This window comes from Xyrauchen texanus, chromosome 17, assembly GCF_025860055.1.
Source record: "Xyrauchen texanus isolate HMW12.3.18 chromosome 17, RBS_HiC_50CHRs, whole genome shotgun sequence".
NCBI lineage: Eukaryota > Metazoa > Chordata > Actinopteri > Cypriniformes > Catostomidae > Xyrauchen > Xyrauchen texanus.
In genome coordinates this window covers 17075124-17099776 of record NC_068292.1, presented here as the reverse complement: position 1 = coordinate 17099776, position 24653 = coordinate 17075124, and the positions used below count along the sequence as shown (strand labels likewise).

Genomic DNA, 24653 nt, shown 5'->3' with positions numbered 1-24653 from the left:
CTCACAGGGCTAACCTGAAGAGCTATTGAAGAAACTATTATGACATAGTGCATCATGCTTGGATGGATGTACAGAAAATGAAATCCTCCCGAGATTCTCCACCAACACTAATTGCTGTTCCGTTTAACAGCAGATCAGTGAGAGGCTCTGAATGTGATGGCTTAATATCTTAGCATACTTAATTTATGTGTGTGTGTGTGTGTGTGTGTGTGCGTGTGTTACAGGAGCTCCTGCAGGAAGAGACGCGGCAGAAGTTGGCGTTGGGCTCACGTGTTCGCTCTCTAGAAGAGGAGAAAGCTGGACTGATGGAGCGATTAGATGAGGAGGAAGAAAAGACCAGAGAACTCACACGGCAAATTCAGAACCATACACAACAGGTATTTTCAAATGAAGAATGTAAATTTAAAGTACCGTAATTTGCGGACTATAAGCCGCAACTTTTTTCCCACGCTTTGAACCTCGCGGCTTATACCATGACGCGGCTAATATATGGATTTTTCCCGCTTTCAAATTTTATAAAAAACCAAAAAAAAAACATTCTGTGACGTGCTCAGTTTTTTGGCAGCGTGAAGCTTTCATTAGACCAATGAAATTGCCGAACGGGTTAAGGTCAAAACAACTTTTTTGTTTACTGTTTAGATTAAATCGAAGCGCTCAAACTTCCCATCATTCTGATTACGGTAGTAATTTTGTCACCCTCACCATGGCAAAGACATGGAGAAACGCATATGATGCTGCTTTCAAGTTGAAGGCGATTGATCTGGCTGCTGCATGGGAGCTTGGTCTTAATGAGTCGATGATAAGACGCTGGAAACAGCAGCGTGAGGAATTGACTCAGTGCAAAAAGACAACTAAATCTGAGGCTATTTGTGGTTTCAGTGCACAGGACGAGGAAGATAGTGACCAATGACTTTATTGGTAGGCTACTGTTTACTGCAAATGTTTTATTACAAGCCGTGTGTGGCAGCGGGGGATTGGTCAAGCGCCCGTCCGGGAGAGAAAAGCTGTAAGGTTGCTTACACCTGCGCTAAATTATATCTAACACCGGTGTCTAATTTCAAGTGCCCTGCTTCACGTGTCCTCCTTGGGAAAACTGTCACACGGGCACCAGTGTGACAGTTTTCAGCAGGGCACTTGACGTTCCAGGTAAGGCTTTTAATGGCCACAGCAATGTTTACAATCAATTTTATAAAGTTTCTCAATTCTTCTATGCGCCAACACTACTGACATGTGTCACTCTCTCAGCTCTGTGGCTGCTGCATTTTATGCCGCTCTCCCCATGCTTACTGAAATCAGACACCGGTGTTAGACATAATTTAGCTCAGGTGTAAGCGCCCTTACCGCTTTTCTCTCCCGGACGGGCCCTTGACCACGCCCCCGCTGCCACACCGTGTTTCGTTAAAGCCTATTTATTTTTGTTACAAGCCGTGTTTCGTTAAAGCCTGAGTAAAGTTCATTTGTTTCAATGTACCGGTAGGCACCTGCAGCTAATAGACAGGTGCGGCTTATTTATGTTCAAAATAATATTTTATTTAAAAATCAGTGGGTGCGGCTTATATTCAGGTGCGCTCAATAGTCCGGAAATTACGGTAAGTGTAAAAACTATTCACTAAGGGAAAGATAACTTTTTGTTGTGTCTGCGCAGCTGGCTGATTTAAAAAGGCAGACAGAGGAAGTGAACACCGCTGTGGAGGCCGGGGAAGAGGCCAGGAGGAAGATGCAGAGAGAGCTGGAGAATGCTATACAGAGAGAGAGAGCCAAAGAGGAAGAGAAAGAACGCCTAGACAGACAGAAAGAGCGACTGAGAGAAGAGATAGAGGACATGACCATCGCTCTGCAGAGAGAGAGACAGAACTGCACTACTCTGGAGAAGAGACAGAAGAAATTTGATCAGGTGAGGAACAGACAGGAGGAACTGATGGATGGATGGAAGAGTGAAGAGTCCAATTATTTAAGTTCATCACTCTTTGTCTTTGATATTTGACCATCAGAGTTTAGCAGAGGAAAAGGCAGTGAGTGCTCGGCTGTTGGAGGAACGGGACCGTGCAGAAGCAGAGAGTCGAGAGAAAGAAACACGCTTCTTGTCTCTCTCTATAGCACTGCAGGAAGCCACAGAGCAGAGAGATGAGCTGGAGAGAACCAATAAGCAACTCCGCCTCGAGATGGAACAGCTTGTCAATGCCCAAGATGACGTGGGCAAAAATGTACAGCTTGTTTTTTACCAATGCTCTTATATATGTAATAACATGCTGATTATGTTTATTAATATGTAATAACATGTATATTGAGTTTATTAATATGTAATAATTAGGGCTGTCAATTGATTAATCGATTTTTTTTATAGTAATAATTATATGACATACCAAATAATTAATCGAATTAATCACAATTTATTACATACATCATTATTTGCTGATAAAGGCCCCCAAATATATACTGAGCCACATTATTAGGTATACCTGTACATCTACTGTACTTATTTATCTAATCAGCCAATCGTGTGGCAGTAATGTATTGAATTATGCAAAATGGGTCAGGTACTTTAGTCAATGTTGATACAGGAGCAACCATCAGAATGATGAAAAATTTGATCTCAGTGATTTAGACCTTGCCATGATTGATGGTGCCAGACGGGCTGGTTTGAGTATTTCTGTAAATGCTGATCTCGTTGGGTAATTTCACACACAACAGCCTCTAGAGTTTACAGAGAATGGTGCAAAAAACATCCAGAGAGTGGCAGTTCTGTTGGCGAAAGCGGCTTGTTAATGAGAGAGGTCAGTGGTGAATGGCCAGATTGTTCGAAGCTGACAGGAAGGCGACAGTAACCTAAATAACCACACGTTACAACAGTTCTACAGAAAAGCATTTCTGAACATACAACACATCGAACAGTAGGCGGATGGGCTACAGCAGCAGAAGACCCCTCCAGGTACCACTACTGTCAGCCTAGAACAGGAAACTGAGGCTGCAGTGGGCACAGGATCACCAAAACTGGACATTAGACGATGGGAAAAATATTGCCTGGTCTTACAAATCTGGATTTCTGCTGAGGTACACAGATGGTAGACCCACTGCAGCCTCAGTTTTCTGTTCTTGCCTGACAGAAGTGGAACCCAACGTGGTCTTCTCCTGTTGTAGCTCATCCACCTCAAGGTTCGACATGTTGTGCATTCTGAGAAGCTGAGTTACCGTAGCCTTTCTGTCAGCTCGAACAAGTCTGGCCATTCTCTGTTGACCTCTGTCATCAACAAGGCGTTTTTGTCCGCAGAACTGCCGCGCATTGGTTGCTTTATTGTTTTTCACACCATTCTCTGTAAACTCTAGAGACTGTTGTATGTGAAAATCCCAGGAAATCAGCAGTTACAGAAATACTCAAACCAGCCCATCTGGGACCAACAATCATGCCATAGTCTGAGATCACGTTTTTGAGATCCCCACATTAACTGAAACTCCTGACCCATATCTGCATGATTTTAGGCATTACACTGCTGCCACATGATTGGCTGATTTGAAAATCGCATAAATAAGATGATGAACAGATTAACCTAATAAAGTGGCTGGTAAGTGTATGTCATTCATATAATACATAATAATTCTAAGATTTATAAATGTAATATTTAAGGCCTATAATAAATATGTAATACGAATTAAAATTCAGTTTAAAATAAATTGCATTATTGTGGCAGATGAATAAAGCATTGATTAAACAATACAAATAGTGGCTTTAGAACTCAATATATTGTTTGTTTTATTCTCATATCATTCAAAAGCAGTCTCATCAATGTGTCCAGTTTAACTGTAGGTGTGAGAACTCAGTTCTTGTGTTCTGCTGACGCAGCTTTCAAAAACAGATGTGCTTCAAGCCTAATATATGTACACTTCAAGAGGCCGTTATTTTTTATATAATTGATCACACTAAATTAATGCATTCAATTTACAGCCCTAGTAATAATGCAATAATGTGTCTATTATTAAAAAATGATGCAATTGTCTTTGTCTTTCTTACTTTTTTTTCTCTGTCTCACCTCCTCAGGTTCTTGAGCTGGAGCGTTCTCGACGGGCTTTGGAAACAGAAGCCCAGTCTCTGAAAGAACAGACCCAGGAGCTGGAGGATGAGCTGACAGAGGCAGAGAATGCTCGTCTGAGACTGGAGGTTATGCTTCAAGCCCTCAGAGCTCAGTTTGAGAGAGAGATCAGCACCAAGGAGGAGAAAGGAGAAGAAAAGAGAAGAGCTCTCAACAAACAGGTACCTGTCCATTGAAAAACCGAGAATAAATAAAAAAAGATGCCAATGCTTCCTATTTCCTTTGTTCTCTCCATGATTTTACTCATTGTCTTATCTCTTGGGTCTTGTGCAGGTACGAGAGCTGGAAGTAATGCTTGAAGAGGAGAAGACTCAGAGAGCTCAGACTCTTACGTTCAAGAAACAACTAGAGACAGAGCTACAGGAGGCAGAGTCTCAGGTGGAAGCAGCCAATCGGGGCAGAGAGGAGGCAATGAGGCAGATGAAACGTCTCCAGGTTTGTCAGTTGAAATAATCAAGAATAAACTGCACCATATTTGTAGAATGCATGTTGCTGAGAGCTGTTTTGTAAGTAGTCACTTGTCAGGACTGATGCTTTGAAAATGTATAGATAAGTGAGGATGTTATGGAACCGCTATTACTTATGTCAGGATGCGAATTACACAATGACCTATGCCACTTTACCTTAAGGTTATATACGTTAACACATGCACATGTAACATGTATTACATTCCAAATTAGGTTGAAGAAATAAAAATGAATATTTTTTCACACATTTGTTCCTCTTGTTTTATGTTAATTTATAAATACAGTATTGTTCATTGCTAGTTCACGTTAGTTCTTGATGTTACATTACACATTTTTTATATTAAACTGTATTAGTGTATGTAGAAATTGACATATACCATTATTAAAAATGGTGTAAAAATATTGTTCACTCTTCATGTCAATTAATTGTGTAATGTTAATGTATACACCCAACCTTATTGTAAAGAGTTACCTTTATATTTATCAAAAAAATGAATCAAACAATACTTCATGGATAGACTGCCTAAATGTAAATATTATCAGGCACTTTCTCAACTACTCCTGAATGAACTTTTCTTCACTACATTTTTAAAAACTTCACTCTTTGTACTCTTTCTCTGGCCATCAGGATATTTAAAAAAGAAAAATGAGTTGATTTTATTTATTCGTTATTCTATCTGACGTGGGAACATTTATTTTATTTTCATTTCAAATTGAGCACTATAGTTAGACCCCCCAATTTGATGTCTTTTGGGAGGTTCAAACCTTGATTAGGGGGTGTCATCCCCCCCAAACCCCCTGTAATTCACACCCTGACTCATGTGTGTTTACAGGTTCAATTGAAGGAGCTTCTTCGTGAGCTGGATGAGACCAAACTGGCTCGAGAAGAGATTGTCGCCCAATCAAAGGACACCGAAAAACGGCTGCAGACGCTGGAGGCAGAACTTGTACAGCTAACAGAGGTGAGTATAAATATATCTCTGACAGACTGACAAATTAAATTGCAAATTGGATTGCTGTCCACTGTAGGCCAATGATAGGCTTATTATTAATAATGGAGTGGTGTTGGCGTAGTGGGCTAAAGCGCATTTGAAAACTGTTCGCTGGTTAGATCCCCACAGTCACCACCATTGTGTCCTTGAGCAAGGCACTTAACTCCAGGTTGCTCTGGGGGGATTGTCCCTGTAGTAAGTCGCTTTGGATAAAATGTAAATGTAAATGTAAATAAATATATTGCCTTCTAAAGCCACTTTCTGTCTTATCAATGCTTTAGTCGTCTGCCACAATAATGTAATGCATTTTAATTATGTGAATGATTATTTTGTAATATATATTATATTTATAACTGTAATATACTGGTATATATTATATTTATAATTATTTGATAATTATATATTGAATTATTGTTATTTTTTATTAAATTTTTTAGCGATTAATTGCCACATCATGTAATTAATTCTATTTAAAATGGTAATCTATTGACAGCTCTATTTTTAACTCTTTTTTTTTTTTTCACCCTCTTTAACAGGAACTGGCTGTTTCTGACAGGCAACGAAGGCAAGCTCAGCAGGAGCGAGACGAAATGGCGGATGAAATCGTCAACAGCTCAAGTGGAAAGTCAGTATCTGTGTGTTGAGGTGTAATGCTCCTGTAGAGCAACTCTGTTTTAGTGAGCGAGGGGATGGGTCTTTGTATACGCTTGAAAGCATTCACATTTGAACAAGAATTCACAATATATTTAACATCCGTAATATAATGTATTTCCGGGTAAAACATAAATTCTTCTGGAAATAATAGTGGGTGGAAAATCCATCAGAATATAATTGACTGGAAACATGCTAGGCTACGATTAGGGATTTGCAATATATTGAGTAGTCACGCTATATTTCCAAAGAGTTTGCTGGCAATGTAAAACAAGAACATCTTGTATATTGTGATAATTTTAAAGCGGCTATTAAGTTTCCTAAAGATTGTATCATTACACTGGTTTAATTTAATCAAAACTCTGATTACACAATTTGTTTGTGTCATCACTCAAACTGCTCAGAGAAGTTCCCATGTGGTATTTTTCATGTATTCATTTGTTTTAGAAAAAATAAATGTAGGTAAATATTGCTGTGCATAATTATTTATTGCTATATTGGTGCAAGTAAATGAAAAAAAAAAAAATGATATATATATATAAACATATATTCTATTATATTTATATATTTATAATTTATTATATTATATTAATAATATATTTGTATTTATAATATAGATGGAAATACAGTAAAGAAATATATGGAAGTATCTTATAAACATATATCATTTAAAATTAAATTGCTTATGTTCCTCATTTTGAAACTCACTTGACACTAAATGTAAATGTAATAATATTAAATATAAAAATCACCATTTTAAGCAATTTCTGAGCAAATACAAAAATAACAAGGTGTCGAATATTGTTAAAAGGCTAAAAAATAAAATTTGATTATTTTTATTTTATTATTTTTAGCTATATAGCCAAACCCTATCTATGGTAGTTTACATAAATTTTGCCTGCCCATGTGGAATTGTGTGTGTCAAAGAAAGAGTACATTGTGATTAAAAATTATGAAATAATTTTTATACTAATTGTGCACTGATGACATTTAGACTTAGGAAGGGAGTTAGTAGAGTCAGTTTTAATTTCATGTTGACTTTACCATGTTTTTTTCCCTGCAGATCTGCCCTGTTTGAGGAGAAACGGCGTCTGGAGGCCAGAATCACTCAGCTAGAGGAAGAATTAGAGGAGGAACAGATTAATGCTGAACTACTTGTTGAGAGACATAGGAAGAGCACCTTACAGGTAAACATAACAGCACACTCACACACACACACTATACTATTTTTTATTTCAACTTCACGTAGTTATTGTTGATTGTGATAATGGTTTTACATACAAAAAAATGTTATTATAAAAATAATAATATACAATAAAATACAAATAAAACAGAAAAAACATTCAACAATACAATAAAGGGATAGTTCACCCAAAAATGAAAATTCTCTCATTATTTATTCACCCTCATGCCATCCCAGATGTGTATGATTTTCTTCTTCTGCTGAACACAAACACATATGTTTAGAAGAATATCTCACTTCTGTAGGTCCCTACAAGTGAGATAAATGAATGGTGAACAAAATATTGAAGCTCTGAAAAGCACATAAAGGCAGCATAAAAGTAAGAGGTTAATTCCATGACCTCAAAAGTTATATAACATATGTGGGTGAGAAACAGATCAATATTTAATCCTTTTTTATTACAAGTCTCCACTTTCACTTCATATCGCCACCTACTGGTCGGTGCTGGTCAAAAGTGGAAATTTATAGTAATAAAGGACTTACATATTGATCTGGTTCTCACCCACACCTATCATATCACTTCTGAAGACATGGATTTAAACACTGGAGCCTTATGAATTAACTTTATGCTGCTTATTGAATTTACTTTTATGGTTTTTGAATATTTAAAGTTCATCAGAAGAATGAAAGTAATACACATCTGGGATGGCATGAGGGTGAGTAAATGATGAGACAATTTTCATTTTTAGGTGAACTATCCCTTTAATAAACATAAAGAATATTGTAATAAATATATTCACAGACACAGATATACACAGTACACAGAGTGTGCTGATCAAATATGAGTTTTGATAGTATGTATGCGCTTGTATACTATCTTACACAAATACACAGATACATCAATAGAGGACCATATCTATTTCTCTCTTTCGGTTAGGTTGAGACACTCACTGTCCAGTTGTCAGGAGAGAAGACACTGGCACAGAAGAGTGAGAGCGCACGTGAGATCCTTGAGAGGCAGAATAAAGAGCTGAAATCTCGTCTCAGCGAGCTGGAGGGAGCTGTGAAGGGCAAACATCGGCTCAGCGTTGCTGCTCTGGAGGCCAAGATAGAATCTATGGAGGAACAACTGGAGCAAGAAAGACAGTAAGACACAGGGAGTTTTGTGCTAAAGAAAAACAACAGAGGTCAAATGGATGGATAACATGTAAGGGATAATGTAAAGTCAGCTATTCATTATTAGAAGGGGTTTGTTTTGCAATAATAAACAGCTGGCTGTACATAATCCCACTTTTATACACATTGGCATGAAATATTGACTTGAGTATAAATTATTTTATTTTGTGAGAAGAAAGAAACTGAAGAGTGATATTAGAAACATGAATCTAGCAAAGCTTTGGATAAAAATCAGTTTTCTGGGGTAAGGATACATTTTTTATCAATTGAAGAGTTTAGTGGTCATTATACTAAAATAATTAAACACAGAATGATCAATTAAGCAAGCATTCCAGAGACCGTTGTTATAAGACATCAATATTAATTTTCTAATATTCTCTCCCATTTTTCTCCCAATTTGGAATACCCAATTCCCATTGTGCTTTTTAAGTCCTCGTGGTCACGTAGTGATTCCCAGCTGCCTCTGCGTCTGAGGCCGTCAACCCACACATTTTATCACATGGCTTGTTGAGCGCGTTGCCATGGTGCAGGCTTCACACCATCCACTGCGGCATCCACGCTCAACTCACCACGCACCCCACCGAGAATGAACCACATTATAGCGATCATGAAGAGGTTACCCCATGTGACTCTACCCTCACTAGCAACCGGGCCAATTTGGTTGCTTAGGAGACCTGTCTGGAATCACTCATCACACCCTGGGATTCGAATTAACAGACTAGCAAACTCCAGGGGTGGTAGCCAGTGTCTTTACCACTGAGCTACCCAGGCCCCCTATAAGATATCAATATTTAGACGGTGAATGTTAGCTGGGATAGGCTCCAGCCCCCCGCGACCCTGTACACAGGATAAGCGGTTGACGATGGATGGATGGATGGAAGATCAACAGATCAATCATCTGTTGAGTCTGATCTCACCCTCTCCCTTCTGTCTCTCCACAGAGAGCGCACCGTAGCCAGTAAACTGGTGAGAAAAACAGAGAAGAAACTGAAAGAGGTTTTGATGCAGGTGGAAGATGAAAGGAGACACGCAGATCAGTACCGAGAGCAGGTACTCCTCCACATCCCTCATTCCTCAACATCTCCAATGCTTTTCACTCTATGAAGCTCAACAGTCATCATCCTAGGTTTTGGAACTATATTTCCCATTCACTCGCTGCAAAAGTAATTCAGTAATGCTTTTCTCCTTAAGCAGTTCGTCAATAAAGAGTTCCAAAGTTTGAACCGAGTCAGCCAGCTTTGATATTAATCACATAATAACATTTGATTTGAAATCATAATGATTATTACCACAAAAAATGATTTTAACTAGTCCTTTCATTTCTTTAAAAAAGCACAAATCTGGGTTACAGTGAGGCACTTACAATGGAAGTGAATGGGGCCAATCTGTAAACATTAAAATAGTCACTGTTTCAAAATTATAACCACAGGACGTAAACAATATATGCATGTTAATTTGATTTTAGTGTGATAACATTGCTTTCCAACCTTTTTTGTGTGAAGTTATATCCAATTTTACAACTTTGTTGCAATGAGGACATAGTGCCATAAACCCTATGTAATGGTTACCCTGTCTTGTTTCACTGTTCCCTCTTGTTTGCCATTCTTTGTCATTTGTTGCATTCTTTAGTTTTCAATTTTGTCCCTAATGTAACGCCATAGTCTCTTTCTTAGCGTCCGTGTTTTCCGTCATTGCTTTCACCTGTCCCTCGTTTACTTGCCACTTGCCTCTGTTAATCACCTTGTTACCTTGTTTGAGTTCTGTCTGTTCATTGGTCCACTGTTCCCGTGTTCATGTATTTATATCCTGGGTTTTTGGTTCAGTCCTTGTCTTTCGTTGATTGTATGTGACGTTGTTTCCACTGTTGTGATGTCGCTGTATTCCCGTGCTGATTCCTGTCGCTGTATTCCCGTGCTGATTCCTGTCGCTGTATTCCCGTGCTGATTCCTGTCGCTGTATTCCCGTGCTGATTCCTGTCGCTGTATTCCCGTGTTGATTCCTGTCGCTGTATTCCCGTGTTGATTCCTGTCGCTGTATTCCCGTGTTGATTCCTGTCGCTGTATTCCCGTGTTGATTCCTGTCGCTGTATTCCCGTGTTCAGGTGTTTCGTGTTTTAGTTTCATTTTTACCCATCGTGGTTGTTTTCATTTGTGCCAGTCTGTTTATTTCCACTCCTGTTTAATAAACCCCGCACTTGGATCCACATTCCTTTGTCTGACTCCGTCCTCATTCGTGACACCCTAAACCCTAAATGACCATACAAATTACGATTTTAACAACTTCACATCTCATTTAATACATGAGTTTTAACAGAAGAATTAATGTAAGTGCGTTTGTAAAATTACAAGGTTCACATTTCTGCCTTTAAACCCTCCAAAAATTGTCCAAATTCACTTCCATTGTAAGTTTCTCACTGTAACCTCTTTTTTAAAGAAAAGGAGGGACGAGTCTAGATACGTTTTTGTGGTAATCAACATTATGCCACAAATTCTGTCGATTGAGCTTAACTTGTGTTGATACCGGAATATAATTTTTTATTTGTTTGCAATTGCTGTTGTAATCACACTGGCTTCTCCGTGATATTTTTAAATAATCCATTGTGATTGGTTGGACATGAGTGGGAGCTAAATTGCGCACATTCCCTGTTTCCATTTCCATGGTAACAGTGACTTCAGTATTGCGGGTAGTTTAGTACTTCACAAGAATTTCACCAATTATCACCAACTTTTTAAATCTCTCTCTGTAGTTGGATAAGTCTATGGGTCGCCTCCGTCAACTGAAGAGGCAGTTAGAGGAGGTGGAAGAGGAGAACTCTCGCTCCAATGCTCAGCGCAGGAAACTACAGCGAGAACTGGAGGAAATGAGTGACAGTATGCAAAGCATGAACCGCGAGCTCAACACTCTGCGCTCACAACTCAGGTAAATGTACAGAAAAAGCACAAGCTGTTATGACTGTGTTATGCAGTTTGCCTATTTGTTTATCAGGAGTGAGAGCCACACATTCATTTATTTTCTGTTGTCTAATTGCTTATACATAAATAGATTTGCATATGAACAATCCATTTCTTGAATTGTAAGTGTGTTTCATTCACCCATTGACTCTTCTAATGCGTCTGATTGTATGTGCATCCTTTTTGTTTGTTTGTCTCCTACACACATTCAGCGCCACAGAACGGCAGAAGTCAGAACAGTAGGTGTTTCATGTGTGTAAAGGGCTCAGACTGTGTGTTGTGTGGTCTTCTCTAAGCAATTCCCGTCCTCTCTTGATTCTGGTGGTGTGTAGAGTTGCCCTGGGAGATTAGAAACTGTTTCCTTGTTCTTTGCAGGTGGTTTAAGTAATCAAGATTCGATTTTGATTATCTCATGTTTATTGACAGTGTAATGTGAATAACAGTTTCTCTGTTCCACCAATCACAGTTCTTTCTCCTTCAGTTTCCTCTTTCTTCCAGTTCATAAATACTGTATATAGTGGGGTCCATAAGTCTTGAGACCACTAGTGAAAATGCTTCTGTTTAGCATTTTTCTAATTTAATAATAATAATAATAATAATAATAATAATAAATCATTCTAACTTATATTATCAACATAAAAACTGGAGTGAAAAAAATGTATGATATGTCCCTTATTTGCTTTAATTACAGCATGCGCTGGAGCTGGTGTGGACTCCACAAGTTTGTGTAAAACCTAATGATTCATGCTATCTAGCATGATTTGAAATTGTTCCAAATAGTATCTTGTGTGCTTCAGTGGAAGTAATTAACTCTATCCTTTTTTAAAAGGTGTTAAAGGAATTGTTCAGCCAAAAATGAAAATTCTATCATTATTTACTCGCCCTCATGTTGCTCCAAACCTGTATGCATTTTTTTCTTCTGCTGAACACAAAAGAAGATATTTTGAAGAATGTTTTTGTCCATACAATGAAAGTCAATGGGATGCTAAAACTAAATTGGACCTGATTGACTTTCATTGTATGAAAAACACTGAGACATTTTTTTTTAAATATCTTCTTTTGTGTTCTGCAGAAGAAATAAATGTATATAGGTTTGGAGTGACATGAGGGTGAATAAATTATAATATAATTTTAATTTCATTTAATTTCAATTATCACAAATTTGCTTGCATTTGATAAGTGACATAGAAGTAATGCAGAACCTATATTTTACATCATAAATTTTCAATGTTTGAAATTTTTCAAAATCCTAAAACTTCCCAAACTTCCCTCTTTAAAAAAAATCCCAGATTGTCAATGTGATCTTAGATTTCAGGACCCAACTTTGTATGTATATTTTATGTATGTTGTGTAAAAATCGCATATCAATACATTTTCTATTACTTTCCCATTCTCAGGCGAGCTCCACTGCCTATTTCCATGCGTGCTGGCCGTAGGGCTCTGGTGGATGATCTCTCTCAGGAGAACTCTGATTCGGAGGATCCAGGTGCTTCTCCCACCCCATCCAGTGGCCCGCCGGGGACCCCCACAACCTCAGAAAATGCCCTGGGCCCCCCGCCCCCCTACAGTCTTACAGACGCTGAATAAGAATGGGAGAGTGTGAAAGATGGACAGATTTAATCACATAGCTTTGCAATCGCACACTCAAGCTGCAGAACATCCGTGCAGTCACAGACAACAACAGAACTAGAACACAGAAAACTAGTTAATGAAACTAGTGATTGATTTATCAATGTATTATGAACAGAAGAATTAGCATGCAAGATGGAGAAAATCAGATTCAGTACTCTTACTTTTTAAACCAACTAATCAGTGAGCAGACACTGTGGTTTTTGTTTTAAGTGGGGGAGAATAAAACACTACTGTACTGTATATTGGCTGAGCCTCATATCAGTGCAGTATATATATATATATATATATATCGGGCTTGTTGTGGCACAATTGCGATGGCCACATTAAGCTCTCGATCAATTAATCATGAGCCATTTGTTTAAGGGAAATTTGCATGTTGATGGCAATCAAATGGAAAAGGCCATCAGGTATTGCACAGATGATCCGTATTAAAAGTTTCATGATCAGGCTAAAATTCATAAGCTTTGCTAGCACAAGCCATTGAACCTTCAAAGCACTGAGAACCTTTCTCTCTCTCACTCCTAAAGTCATGTTTCAAGAAACTGAGAATTGAACAGGTACAAGGTACTCTTTGGTATTTAAAAAAATCTTTGTTTAAAATGTTTAGCAGTGATAGCAGATTCAGATTAATAGAACATTACTTTTCATCAAACAGGAATTGGCAAAGCTGATGCTAATGTACATGCACCAAGCTATGATTGTATAAAACATAAGTGAGAAAGAGGGAAATGCGGTAACACTTTACAATAAGGTTCTATTCATTAACATTAGTTAATGCATAAGTGATCATGAACTAACAATAAACATTATATTTTTTAGTTACAATACAATTGTTCGTTGTTACTTCATGTTAGTTAGTGATTTAACTAATGTTAACAAATACAACTTTTGATTTAAAAATGGAGGCCTATGTTGAAATGAACATTAACTAACATTAACTATGCTGAAAAAGTAACTAATGTTGTTAACAAATGGAACCTCTTTGTAAAAGTGTTATCAGAAACGCTTTCTATTAGATGAGTATGTAACAAATTTGAGCCAAACATGCTAGCTTTTATATCTTAGCCATAAACTGTTATGAAAGGTCATAAGAAAAGAATTGACAATTAGAAACTAAAGTATAAATAAAATGAAAAACATACAGTGGTACACAAACAAATCCTGGATTTTAAGCAGAAATCAATGAAAAGCTGCCAGTGCTGACAGATTTCACTTCCATGTAGATTTAGCAGTAATAATTCTTAGATATTTCTAATTTACCTGCTATATAATCTCATCAAAGAATTAGTAGTATTCCACTCAATTCTTATTAAGTTTAGGGTGTCCTTACCTTATTAGATACTGTGCTTCGATAGTTACCTAGATAGCTAGGCTTTTGTTGGTATAGTGAAATATAAGTAGTTAGGATTTCTTAATTTATGTTTTAACACATCGGCTCCAGTTTCAAACTACTGACTTGTTGTAACTGTAATCAAATAAGAAAATTCCAGTATGCAGTCTATTTATTTTGTTTTGTATTCTTTTTGTGTCTGCACATAGACATGTCATGTTTGTTGTATAGTTTGCAATTTCTGTGAAAACAGGACTAAGTTAAAGGCAATAAAAGGTTAAGGATGGGTTTATATCTTAACAAGGTATAGTTTTAGTCAAGAACACTGGACAGAAAACTAACGAGAAGCGGCATCTGCTGAAAATCACACATCTGTAAATGCTTTAGAGACCGTTTTGAGACAATGGACACAAAAGTATTGAGTGAGAAATCTGTATTGAGATTTCAAGGAGTTTCTTTGTCGTGGTGTGAACGACATGGATGTGCAGTATGATTCTTATTACGTGTTTTTCACTAGGGTTGGAGGCTGCTAGTTATTTTACTCCTTAATTATCTAAACAATATCAATGTAACATTGTTTTTATAAAAATTATATTGTTTTCTATTTTCTTTTTTTGGAATGTGGTAAATACTGTATTTACGGAACAAAGCTTTCAACACAATCTAGGGAAAAGAGATGACTAAAGGCACATTATGTTAGTTGTATGCGTACAGTGCCTGTAGTTTAGGCTTAGAAAGGAGGACATACAGTACCTGCAAAATCTTCCAATGGATTCCATTGAAAACCATTGAATGAATTAAAGAACTAGAAGTGTTTCTGATAAATATACTGCATATTTACATCTCCCTAAACACAAACAATACAACTTTAGACTTCCTTATCATCGATCCTTTTTTCATACAGAAAGTAATTTTATGCATTTTAAATGGCAATTGGGCAATTATTATTATTTTAGAAATGATTAGGAGTTGTTGAATGGTTAACACAATGCTTGATATTTCAGCCATTGTTACAGGAGAGTAATTGTCTGGCTTACAATATTCAGCATACTGCAGTGTTTTCTTTTAATGAACAAATCAAGTGAAAATTTTGTCTTGATCGTTTGATCATTTTGATACATTGCTTCTGGCATACAAGCTAGTTTTTAACATGATACATTTTCTTAAACTTTTAACAGCGTTAAAGTGTGAATAATAATTGTGTACCAGCATTCAAATTTCTGCCCTTACCTTCAAAATGTTTTAGTAAATAATGGATTTGTTGACATCTTGTTAAGCCACAAAATGTGCTTATTCACTAATAAGGTTTACTGATTTACTGATGTGTTGAAAGGTTTATTATTACACTGTTATTACCGCAGTTATTACTTACTTTCTGGTCCAGACACAGTTTTTGTCCTCTACATAAATCAGTAAGCTGGGCTTCATATGATCAGATTCCACTGTACCTATGTAGATTGCACTTTACTTTTACTTTACTTGAATTGTTTGACTTGCACAAATAATCTTTGGTTTTAAATTTGGTGTGTTTTTGTTCGCCATTCTCTAAAATCAAGACAATGTTATGCAATTGTAAAATGTTGACTAAAAGGGAGGAAACCATGCTGTTAAAGACAAACTAATCTGAATTAATTGCATAAAGAAGCCAAAAGATCTCTCCTGAGCCTTGTACAAAAGATCTTTGGTTCTACATCTTTGTCCACGTTAGAACATTTTTCCTAAATTATAACAGCCTATCATTTTTCTGATATATCTGATTGTTTGTCTTTAAAGCGACTCAACATTGCTGCTATTTTTTATTTTTTTTATTTTGTCACTGACAAATGTTCACAGAAATTTCATTATAATTTATTTGTAGATTTAATATATGCATTTGCAGAGCTGTTCAAATCTCCAAAGCTCAGATTTGAAAAAATAATCCATTTGAAAAACATATAAATTCATAGACCACTCATATTTCTCTGAATACTAAATTCCAGTTTAATTAATGAGCCTTGTTATACTCAGCCTGTGATTTTTTTTTTAATGCAGCTTTTAACAAGTGTTAGAGAAGTGGATTATAGCATGTATGAAAAGGAATCAAAAACCCAGTGGAGATGCTTGTATGTAATTAAGGTTTGTTTCTGAAGAGGACTGTGTGCTTTTTTGCATCTGTGGAACTTGAATTTTTAACCATGTTGTTTATTTGATCTTATGGTTTACTTAATGATAAAATGACACTGGGGTGAATTTTAATATACCATTGGTTTTGATGTCATTGTGGTTTATTTTTAATTACTTGAAAAAGCACACACTATCAACCATTCACCTTTAACACAGTGTATATTCATATTCAAAAATATATTATGCAACACAACTTTACACATACATTTCCTTTCATTGCAGACACTCCATTTAACTTTAATTAAACATTAATTAAAAACTAATTTCACATCACAGACAAGAATATTTCACAGAAATTATCAATAAAATCACATCATGGTCTTTCAGTCGGCATTAGAATTAAACAACCCCAAATATAATTAAATTTAAGAATGCAGTTAACAATTACACTACTGTTCGTTTATCAGCAGCCTACTTTACAAATGTGTTAGTCATGCTATTTACCTCTTCATCTGACACAATATTACTGAACAACCAATCATCATCTAGAGGTGGAGTTGCAATTGGTGTGGGGTGGATCTTATGAAGTGTAGCAGGGAAAGATCTAGCCACACCCTCAAAGTTGTGCCTGCTCAGATTGCCCCTAAATTTAGAGTAAGAACAAAATTCTCCTTTATGGAAACAAAAACCTTCAAGGCAAGAGCCATGCATTATTGGGCACTGGAGACCTGATCCACTCCTGTTGCGATTCTCAATCTGTACAATATTTTTGTCCGCATTTCTGATATCTGCTTCTTGCAACATAAGAAACCGATCTGTTTCTTGACTATGCAAATGGCCTTGGTATGTGTCAAATAGAATCCTTTTTGACTGGGATTCCAGCTGATTCTCAAGCTCTGGGAATATGTGGTGGTCAAGAGGATTGTTTAATATGATACAATCTGTGACAGTTTGGCTGCTTACAGACAAACCTGTAGCTGAATAACAAGCCTCCTTTCCATTTGTCATCATGCTTGGTTCAAGCTGACCAAAATGGTCTTCTAGGTTATTGTTGTTACTCATAAAATAGTTTTTTTGATTCTGATGGAAACTGCACCCAAATGGCTCTTGATTATAGAGAAGATTAGCACTGAATCCTTGAGCGTTTTGGTCCAAACTGGACATGGAATTTTCTAGCAATGTAATAATTTGTGAGCAGTTTTGTAACTCTTCATTGTTAGTCCCACCATCAGAACTCGTTAGGTTGCCCATGTCATATCCTGATTCAAGAGAGCTTGGAAATATGTTGCCATGCTCTACACAGCTCTGAGCCTCTTCAATATGGATCATCAGATCTTGATTTTCACAGCAATCTAGTAGGTCAAATCTATCCACTGTATCCATTTGCAGAGCTTCTGCGATGGTGCTGTCAAGTGTACGGGCGCTGTGGTCAGCATCTATGAGCATTTGAACCTCGAAATCACATGAATCCAAAGACAATAGTGAAATCACTGGAGAAGGGGGTGACAGGTCTGGATCTTCAACTTCTGCATGGTGGAGCTTCATGTCAGAGTATTTGGGAGTGCATGGTTTTGAATTTGTTCTCATTCTTTCAATGCTTCCAAACCAGGTGGACTCGCTGTCTTCTGAGTGATTGCTGGTCATCTGTGTTAAGCTTTCTGAATCAGTGGATACTGGTTGCCTTTCAAAACTGAAGTCATTGTCCTTGTCCGTTGAGCTTCCAGGGTTGTGTTCCAGTTGATTCCTGTTTTTCAAAGACTTGTGGTCTTTTTCAGTTCTCAGAATAAAGTCTGTACAATTCAGTGACGTGCACTGTAGGAAACTTTTATCAGTTACTTGGGCCTCCATAAGACTTTCCAATGTCCAGAGGTCACACACATCTTCTTGTTGTTCTAGATGTGCTTTGGTTTTGTCAGCGTTTATAAAAGTGTCAATAGCTGCAGAAAACAGATGGATCAATAATCAGTACATTGGTATACACATTAACCTTATTAATTCTGATGAAGGCCTGTGTGCCAAAATGCATCGGTTTTATTTAAATAAACAATATCAATACTTGTTTTCAGGGGACAGACTTATCTTGACTTGTATTTATTTTTCTTTACTCAATAGCAAATTGATTTTCTTCTTTTAAGCAGAAATGTAAAACATTTTGGTGAGGTTCACATTTAAAAAAAGAAGAAAAAAAAATATTTGCCAAATTTTCATTTGTTTCTAAAGTAAATCTATCTAGTTTTCTGGTTACTTAGATATTTTGATTTCATAACACTAAAATATTTGTTTTTAAATATCTTTTATTTTTTTTAAACCTTTTTTTGAAGCTCTGGGTGATTTGTCGGTGACTTCTGTTGTGATCTGAGATGCTTCTTTTGGTAGATGATTTTGTGAATTGTCCGTTGAAAATAAAGCAGAGGCGAGCTGATGGTTGGCTGCCTCTATTTCAGCAAATTTCCTGTGTTGAGGCAGAGGTACGTGAATTATTATTAATTGAAGAAAACAATTGCAAATCTTCTTAACCAAATCTTCTCCTTAACTGTACATGATGGGATACATCTAAAAACCTACCTCTGTATCATGTTGTGCAGAAACCTGCGATGATTGACTTGACGTTTTGATGGCTTTTTTTTGCATGGTCTTTGCAAAGTCCTCATCATGTGACCGGCTGCTGAGGTCACAAAAGTAAAAAGATCACGACCCCATGGCACTCCATGCTCGAACTCCGGTTCAAAGGTCAAAATACTGGATGGGCGCATAGCTTAGGGGAAAAGATAAGAGCAAGACAAAAATATGAGTTTGGTAAAAAATGTCTTATACCACACCAGATGCAGTACAGCCATTAATAAGACACAGTAAAAATACAGTATTTGCAGGACACTACAGGTTTTGAAATTACATAATGATTTAGATCTCTGCAGCTTTCTGAATGAAAACACTATTACTCTTCACTTACCTTCTGCCACTGTGAATGAGTCCACTTTGAAAAGACACACAGAAAGGAACAGAAGGCTTTGCACAGGTGTCCTGTCATACACAAGAATATAAATGCACCCTCACTGACAGAGAGAGAGAGAGAGAGAGAGAGAGAGAGAGAGAGATGAAGAATGAGTCAGGGGAGGGTGGCATTGGTTCATTGATGATGCCACAGAAGGACCGATTCTTTGTCCTCTTTGATAAAGGGTGGCAAGACAGCACCATTAAAGAGGACAGAGAAGGGCAGTCCTCAGAGCGAGAAAGAAAAGCAATTACCTAGAAGTCAACTGGTTCTGGCCGTGTGGTCTCCTTGTGCATTGTCAAAAAGAGCGCTTGTTGAGTGTTAGCAAACAGAGCGCACCAGTTAAGCACTGAACGGACCTTTAATTGATCTCTTTAATCTCTGATCCTCATTAAAACATTCTCCTGTCTGAGAGCTCTGCTGGTTGCCACAGATAAATTGCTTTTACATGTCAGCCGTCAGATGTCAAAGTGTTGTTTTTACAAATCTATGGGGGCGTTCGACATAATAGAACATGGTCCAGAAATAAAGGACATAATGGTATTCAGAGCAACGAGTATATGAACTATAGCTTTAAATGGTTAATGGCTTTAATGGGGGAAAAAATACAAGGGTTGTTGACGCATAACATGTCCATGGACATTTTTTTAATCAACACCATTTTTTTTACTTTTGTTCAATATTTATGTTCAGCTGTTTATGGAAAGTGTATATTTTAGGTGCTGTCTCTGTATCATTTCTGGTTGATTTTAATTGTCCTGCATGGTGCAATATTCCATGTTGTCTCTAAAATAATATGGTCACAAAATTATCATGCATATTCAAATGTAAAAGATTAGCAAAATGTTCTTTAAAATTGTTTTAGATGTAGTAAATCATGTGTGTGGGTGTATGTATATACATGTAGGGAGACCGGGGCTAGTTCAGATTAGATTCATTTTTAAATTTCTGTCTGGCTACAAAAGAATTTATTCAAAAAAGGTTTAATAAACATTAAAGGAATATTACAGGTTCAATACAATTTAAGATTAATCAACAGCATTTGTAGTATAATGTTGATTACCACAAAAAAATATGTTTTACGTGTCCCTCCTTTTCTTTAAAAAAAGCTCAAATCTGGGTTACAGTGAGCACTTACAATGGAAGTGAATGGGGCCAATCTGTAAATGCTAAAATACTCACTCTTTCAAAAGTATGGCCACAAGATGTAAACAATATAAATGTTAACATGATTTTAATTTGATAAAAGATCGAGCCATGACAAGTAATGAATCAACAAAAATATCCAATTTAAAACATGTGACATTTTGCCCCAACCAGGTATTTATGAGCAACACTCTTATTCTGAGAACACCTGTTAATTATAATCCACTTTCATTATATTCTTTCATTATACTGTACATCTTTCATTAGTCTCTTGCCTGAATGTATGCTGTATGGTGAGGTTTTATTATGTTCATTTGTTTATCCAACAGCTATAGCAAAAATATGATGACATTGAAATTTTAGTTTGGAGGATGTGATTAGAAAAGAAGAAAATATTCTAATTTAAGGGGGTTTTGAACTTGGTGTTCAAACCAACACTGTACAAATCCAATGCTACATACAGTTTACATACTATACTATACCATCAATATCGCATGCAATTATACATCTAACTATATTTTGAAACTTTATACGTTTTAAACTGCCACTTGTTAGAATTTTTATTTAAATTCATTGTGAATATTAATTACCATTGGTCCGTTATCATTAAAGCACAGTGGTAACATAAGCTGTGAGGCACGGAGAGAAGAGTCATCACTATATTTAGTGCAGCTACACACATGTCCCTGTCATTGCAGCTCATGTTTCCTTGGGTTTTGAAGAATCTCTACTTGCAGCCCAATGTTAGATGTGAATATGTGAGTAAGTTCAAGAGTGTGCTAGCAAATACATCTCTATGTTATACTCTTGGGTTTATCATCTTTGAGCCTCATACTTCATGTTTGGTCAATATTTCAAATATGCTATACAGTATATATATATCTGTCAGGAATACATATTTCTTATTTCTGCATTTCAATTGATTGTCATGTGGATGGATTTCAACAAAAAGCTGCATTTCAATTGGGACTGAAATATTTTGGAGTACAGAATATTCTTGGATAATTTTATTAGCAAAACACATATTTTAATTTATACATTACCTCTTATATTCTCTTGTTCTAACCATGTGTTCTTTTCTCATGTTCTTGTATTGACTGATAAACTCTATCAAACACTCATTCTTGCTCCAAAGAACTTTGTACCATAGAACAAACCATTCTGATTGGCCTATGTTTGACCAATCAGCCTTATTTATTTTTTCAAGACTCAATCCATGGGAGTGAACCTTGTGATTTGACAGTCACACATAAAACAGGACAGCTACACGGTAAGTTATGTTTTTCATTGCACTCGTATAAACTTGAGATTAGTGAATATATATATATATATATATACTATATATTGTCATATCAGCATACCAATGTATACCTATATATATATATATATATACACTTTGATTGACATTTGTCAACATCAGGCAATACCAATGTGCATACCTCATTATTATAATAAAATTAGCTTTCTCGTCCCTGTCCAGGAGTCATCATGAACAGAGCCTGGGCTATGTTTAAATCTTATCCATACATCTGCAATGTGGTGGGATACACAACACTGTTTGCAACAGCAGACCTCATTCAGCAAAGCATGATGGGAACAGCATTGCACAAAGGGACTGTGCACAAGCAAGATGAGGTGGGATTTACTGTGACTGGAAAGGCAGAGACAGATGCTCTCACACTGTATAATTCAGAAATTGACTCAGATGGCAGGAAAAAGAGTTTGGAAGAAAAGGAAACTTTAGCTCCAGTACAACGTGTTACACAGCTTCACAGCATTGACTGGGCCCAGACTGCTCGGGTGGCACTGGTTGGGTTCTGTTTCCATGCCAACTTCAATTACCATTGGCTACGGGGACTGGAGAGGATATTTCCAGGGGGAGGGACCAAGAGAGTATTGCTTAAAGTGTTTCTGGACCAATTAATTGCAGCCCCCACAACAATAAGTGCTTTCTACATAGGTGAGAATCAGGATTTCTGCAGCTATGAACATATTTTTAGATGTGCACACAGAAGTGAATAACTAATGAATGTATACAGTTAAAATCAGTAGAGAAACATGCATGTATGACTGATTGATTGACTGACTGACTGCATGAACAAACAAATCAATCAATCAATCAGTCGATCAATGAATGAATGGCAACAACTTTTTTAACAATGCATTTATCAAAAAGGGCTGAGCACATTGGAAGGTGCAGATGATCCCCTTGAGGACTGGAGAAATAAATTCTGGACTTCTTATAAGGTAAGTTCTGGAGAGAACAACAGCCATTTGTGTACTTTAGTGTGTGTATTAAAGGTCTAAAATGATTTTGACGCATACTTAATTTAGTCTTTGTTTCCCCCTCCGGTAGACTGGAGTGGTGTACTGGTCAACAATGCAGGTAGGGCCATATTAGTCTATTCATCTGTCCATCCATCCATCTATTAGGCCTACCTGTTTTCTAAGATGTTTCCTAACTGTCTCCCATTTTTTTTTACCTCTCAGGCTGTGAATTTCTCTCTGGTCCCACCAGTGGCTCGTACGGTCTATGTTGGGGGAGTCTCTCTTGCCTGGACTGTCTTCCTGTGTCATTTCAGGCAGCAGAGGATTAACACTCTGAGTTAGGCTTTATACAGTTGCTTGCCATAGAAGTCAATATAAACATGGACTTGCTACAGTAACTTCTAAATTTGCAAAAGGACAAATGGATGTGCATGTACAAATATTACATATAAGATGTGCAGCAGAGCTGGCTGATGTTACAAACTGCTCTAAGAGATTTGACTAAACCCTTTTACTTTGTCTCCATTTTGGAATAAGTAAGATGCTAATTTTTACATCCACAAAATAAACCTTAACCCAGTTTTCATGCCTTATCTGTTTACTTTAATCTAAGAAGTAACCTTACAGCATTTTTTGTAATGACTTATTAGGTCTTTTAAATCATGTGAAAGTGTATTTCAGTCTAAGTGGCTCAAAAAACATAAAGCTTTTACTTGTGATATTTTACAATCACCTCTGCTACCAGCCCTTAAAGGTGCACTCAGCTATTTTGTTATTTATGTTCTCTTGGACTTAGACTGACACCTAGGGGCATGGATGCAGCATTCAAATGCAATAGTTTTCAGTTACCGAAGTCGTTGTAGACATTCACTATGCACAGTAAACTAGGATTCATTTAATCCATGAATGAAAGTGTCCAATAACAGGGCAGTTACTGAGATTAAGTGAGTAGTATTCAGCTGGTCATGTGATGCTAACATGGCTGCCCCCATGAGGCGCCCCTACCCCATAGAATAAAACAGCTTTCATAAGGTTACTGATATGACTAAAGTTCTCATCTCACGTGAGTGGCCATGAGTTTATACATATATTTCAAAATTACTATTAATTTCTTTAGAAGTAAAACTTTTAAATTGAGGGAAATTTTAAGGCAAACTATCTGTAAATGTAATAACATTTTCCAAATAGAAAAGACTAGATAAAACATCACAATGATGATTCCTATTCAAAAAATAAATCCTAAGGTGCTTCAATATAAACTTCATAATAGACCACTTTTAATCAGGATACACTTAAATTTAAAAGCCGATGAGGGTAATTCTAAAAAAAAAAATTTGTAGGGGAGTTCTCCAAGTAGGATTTCGCTTAGGGCCCCCAAAAACGGACCACCATTGATGATGACACCAAAATTCTCTTTAAAGATTTATTTTCTAAGATGGTGTTAATAGTGTCACAAAACACACATCACTGATTAGACTAAAATCTATAAATCATCCCATTAAATCAATTTATATTCCAATAAAAATCTTTCACATGGACAAATAACCAATGTAGCAACAATAACTTAAATCAAATGTGTGAAAAGATTACAGTCTTTTGTAAATTAATTAGAAATTAATCACTTTTTCAACATGGTGAGAAAATCACATAGGCTATATGCACATTTGAGCAGCCTCT

At 36.7% G+C, this 24653-nt stretch overlaps 2 protein-coding genes across 2 annotated transcripts in view; both read left to right on the top strand.

Moving 5' to 3' along the window:
- LOC127657802 (myosin-10-like) overlaps positions 1–16702 on the top strand; it is a 56712-nt gene extending 40010 nt beyond the window's left edge. Inside the window, exons 32-44 of the mRNA XM_052146716.1 lie at positions 225–377; positions 1646–1894; positions 1992–2204; positions 4034–4246; positions 4359–4520; positions 5386–5514; positions 6081–6169; positions 7259–7382; positions 8316–8524; positions 9496–9604; positions 11301–11473; positions 11718–11744; positions 12903–16702. Of these exons, the coding sequence (XP_052002676.1) occupies positions 225–377; positions 1646–1894; positions 1992–2204; positions 4034–4246; positions 4359–4520; positions 5386–5514; positions 6081–6169; positions 7259–7382; positions 8316–8524; positions 9496–9604; positions 11301–11473; positions 11718–11744; positions 12903–13092 (2040 nt within the window). The 3' untranslated portion in view covers positions 13093–16702. The remainder of the gene's footprint in view (positions 1–224; positions 378–1645; positions 1895–1991; positions 2205–4033; positions 4247–4358; positions 4521–5385; positions 5515–6080; positions 6170–7258; positions 7383–8315; positions 8525–9495; positions 9605–11300; positions 11474–11717; positions 11745–12902) is intronic.
- Positions 16703–21956: 5254 nt separating this feature from the next.
- On the top strand, positions 21957–23551 carry LOC127658423 (mpv17-like protein). The gene is made up of 5 exons (XM_052147707.1): positions 21957–21978; positions 22189–22668; positions 22885–22955; positions 23065–23094; positions 23199–23551. Exons 2-5 carry the CDS (start codon positions 22197–22199, stop codon positions 23316–23318), a joined length of 693 nt encoding a protein of 230 aa, XP_052003667.1. The 5' UTR covers positions 21957–21978; positions 22189–22196; the 3' UTR covers positions 23319–23551.
- The last annotated feature ends 1102 nt before the right edge of the window (positions 23552–24653 follow it).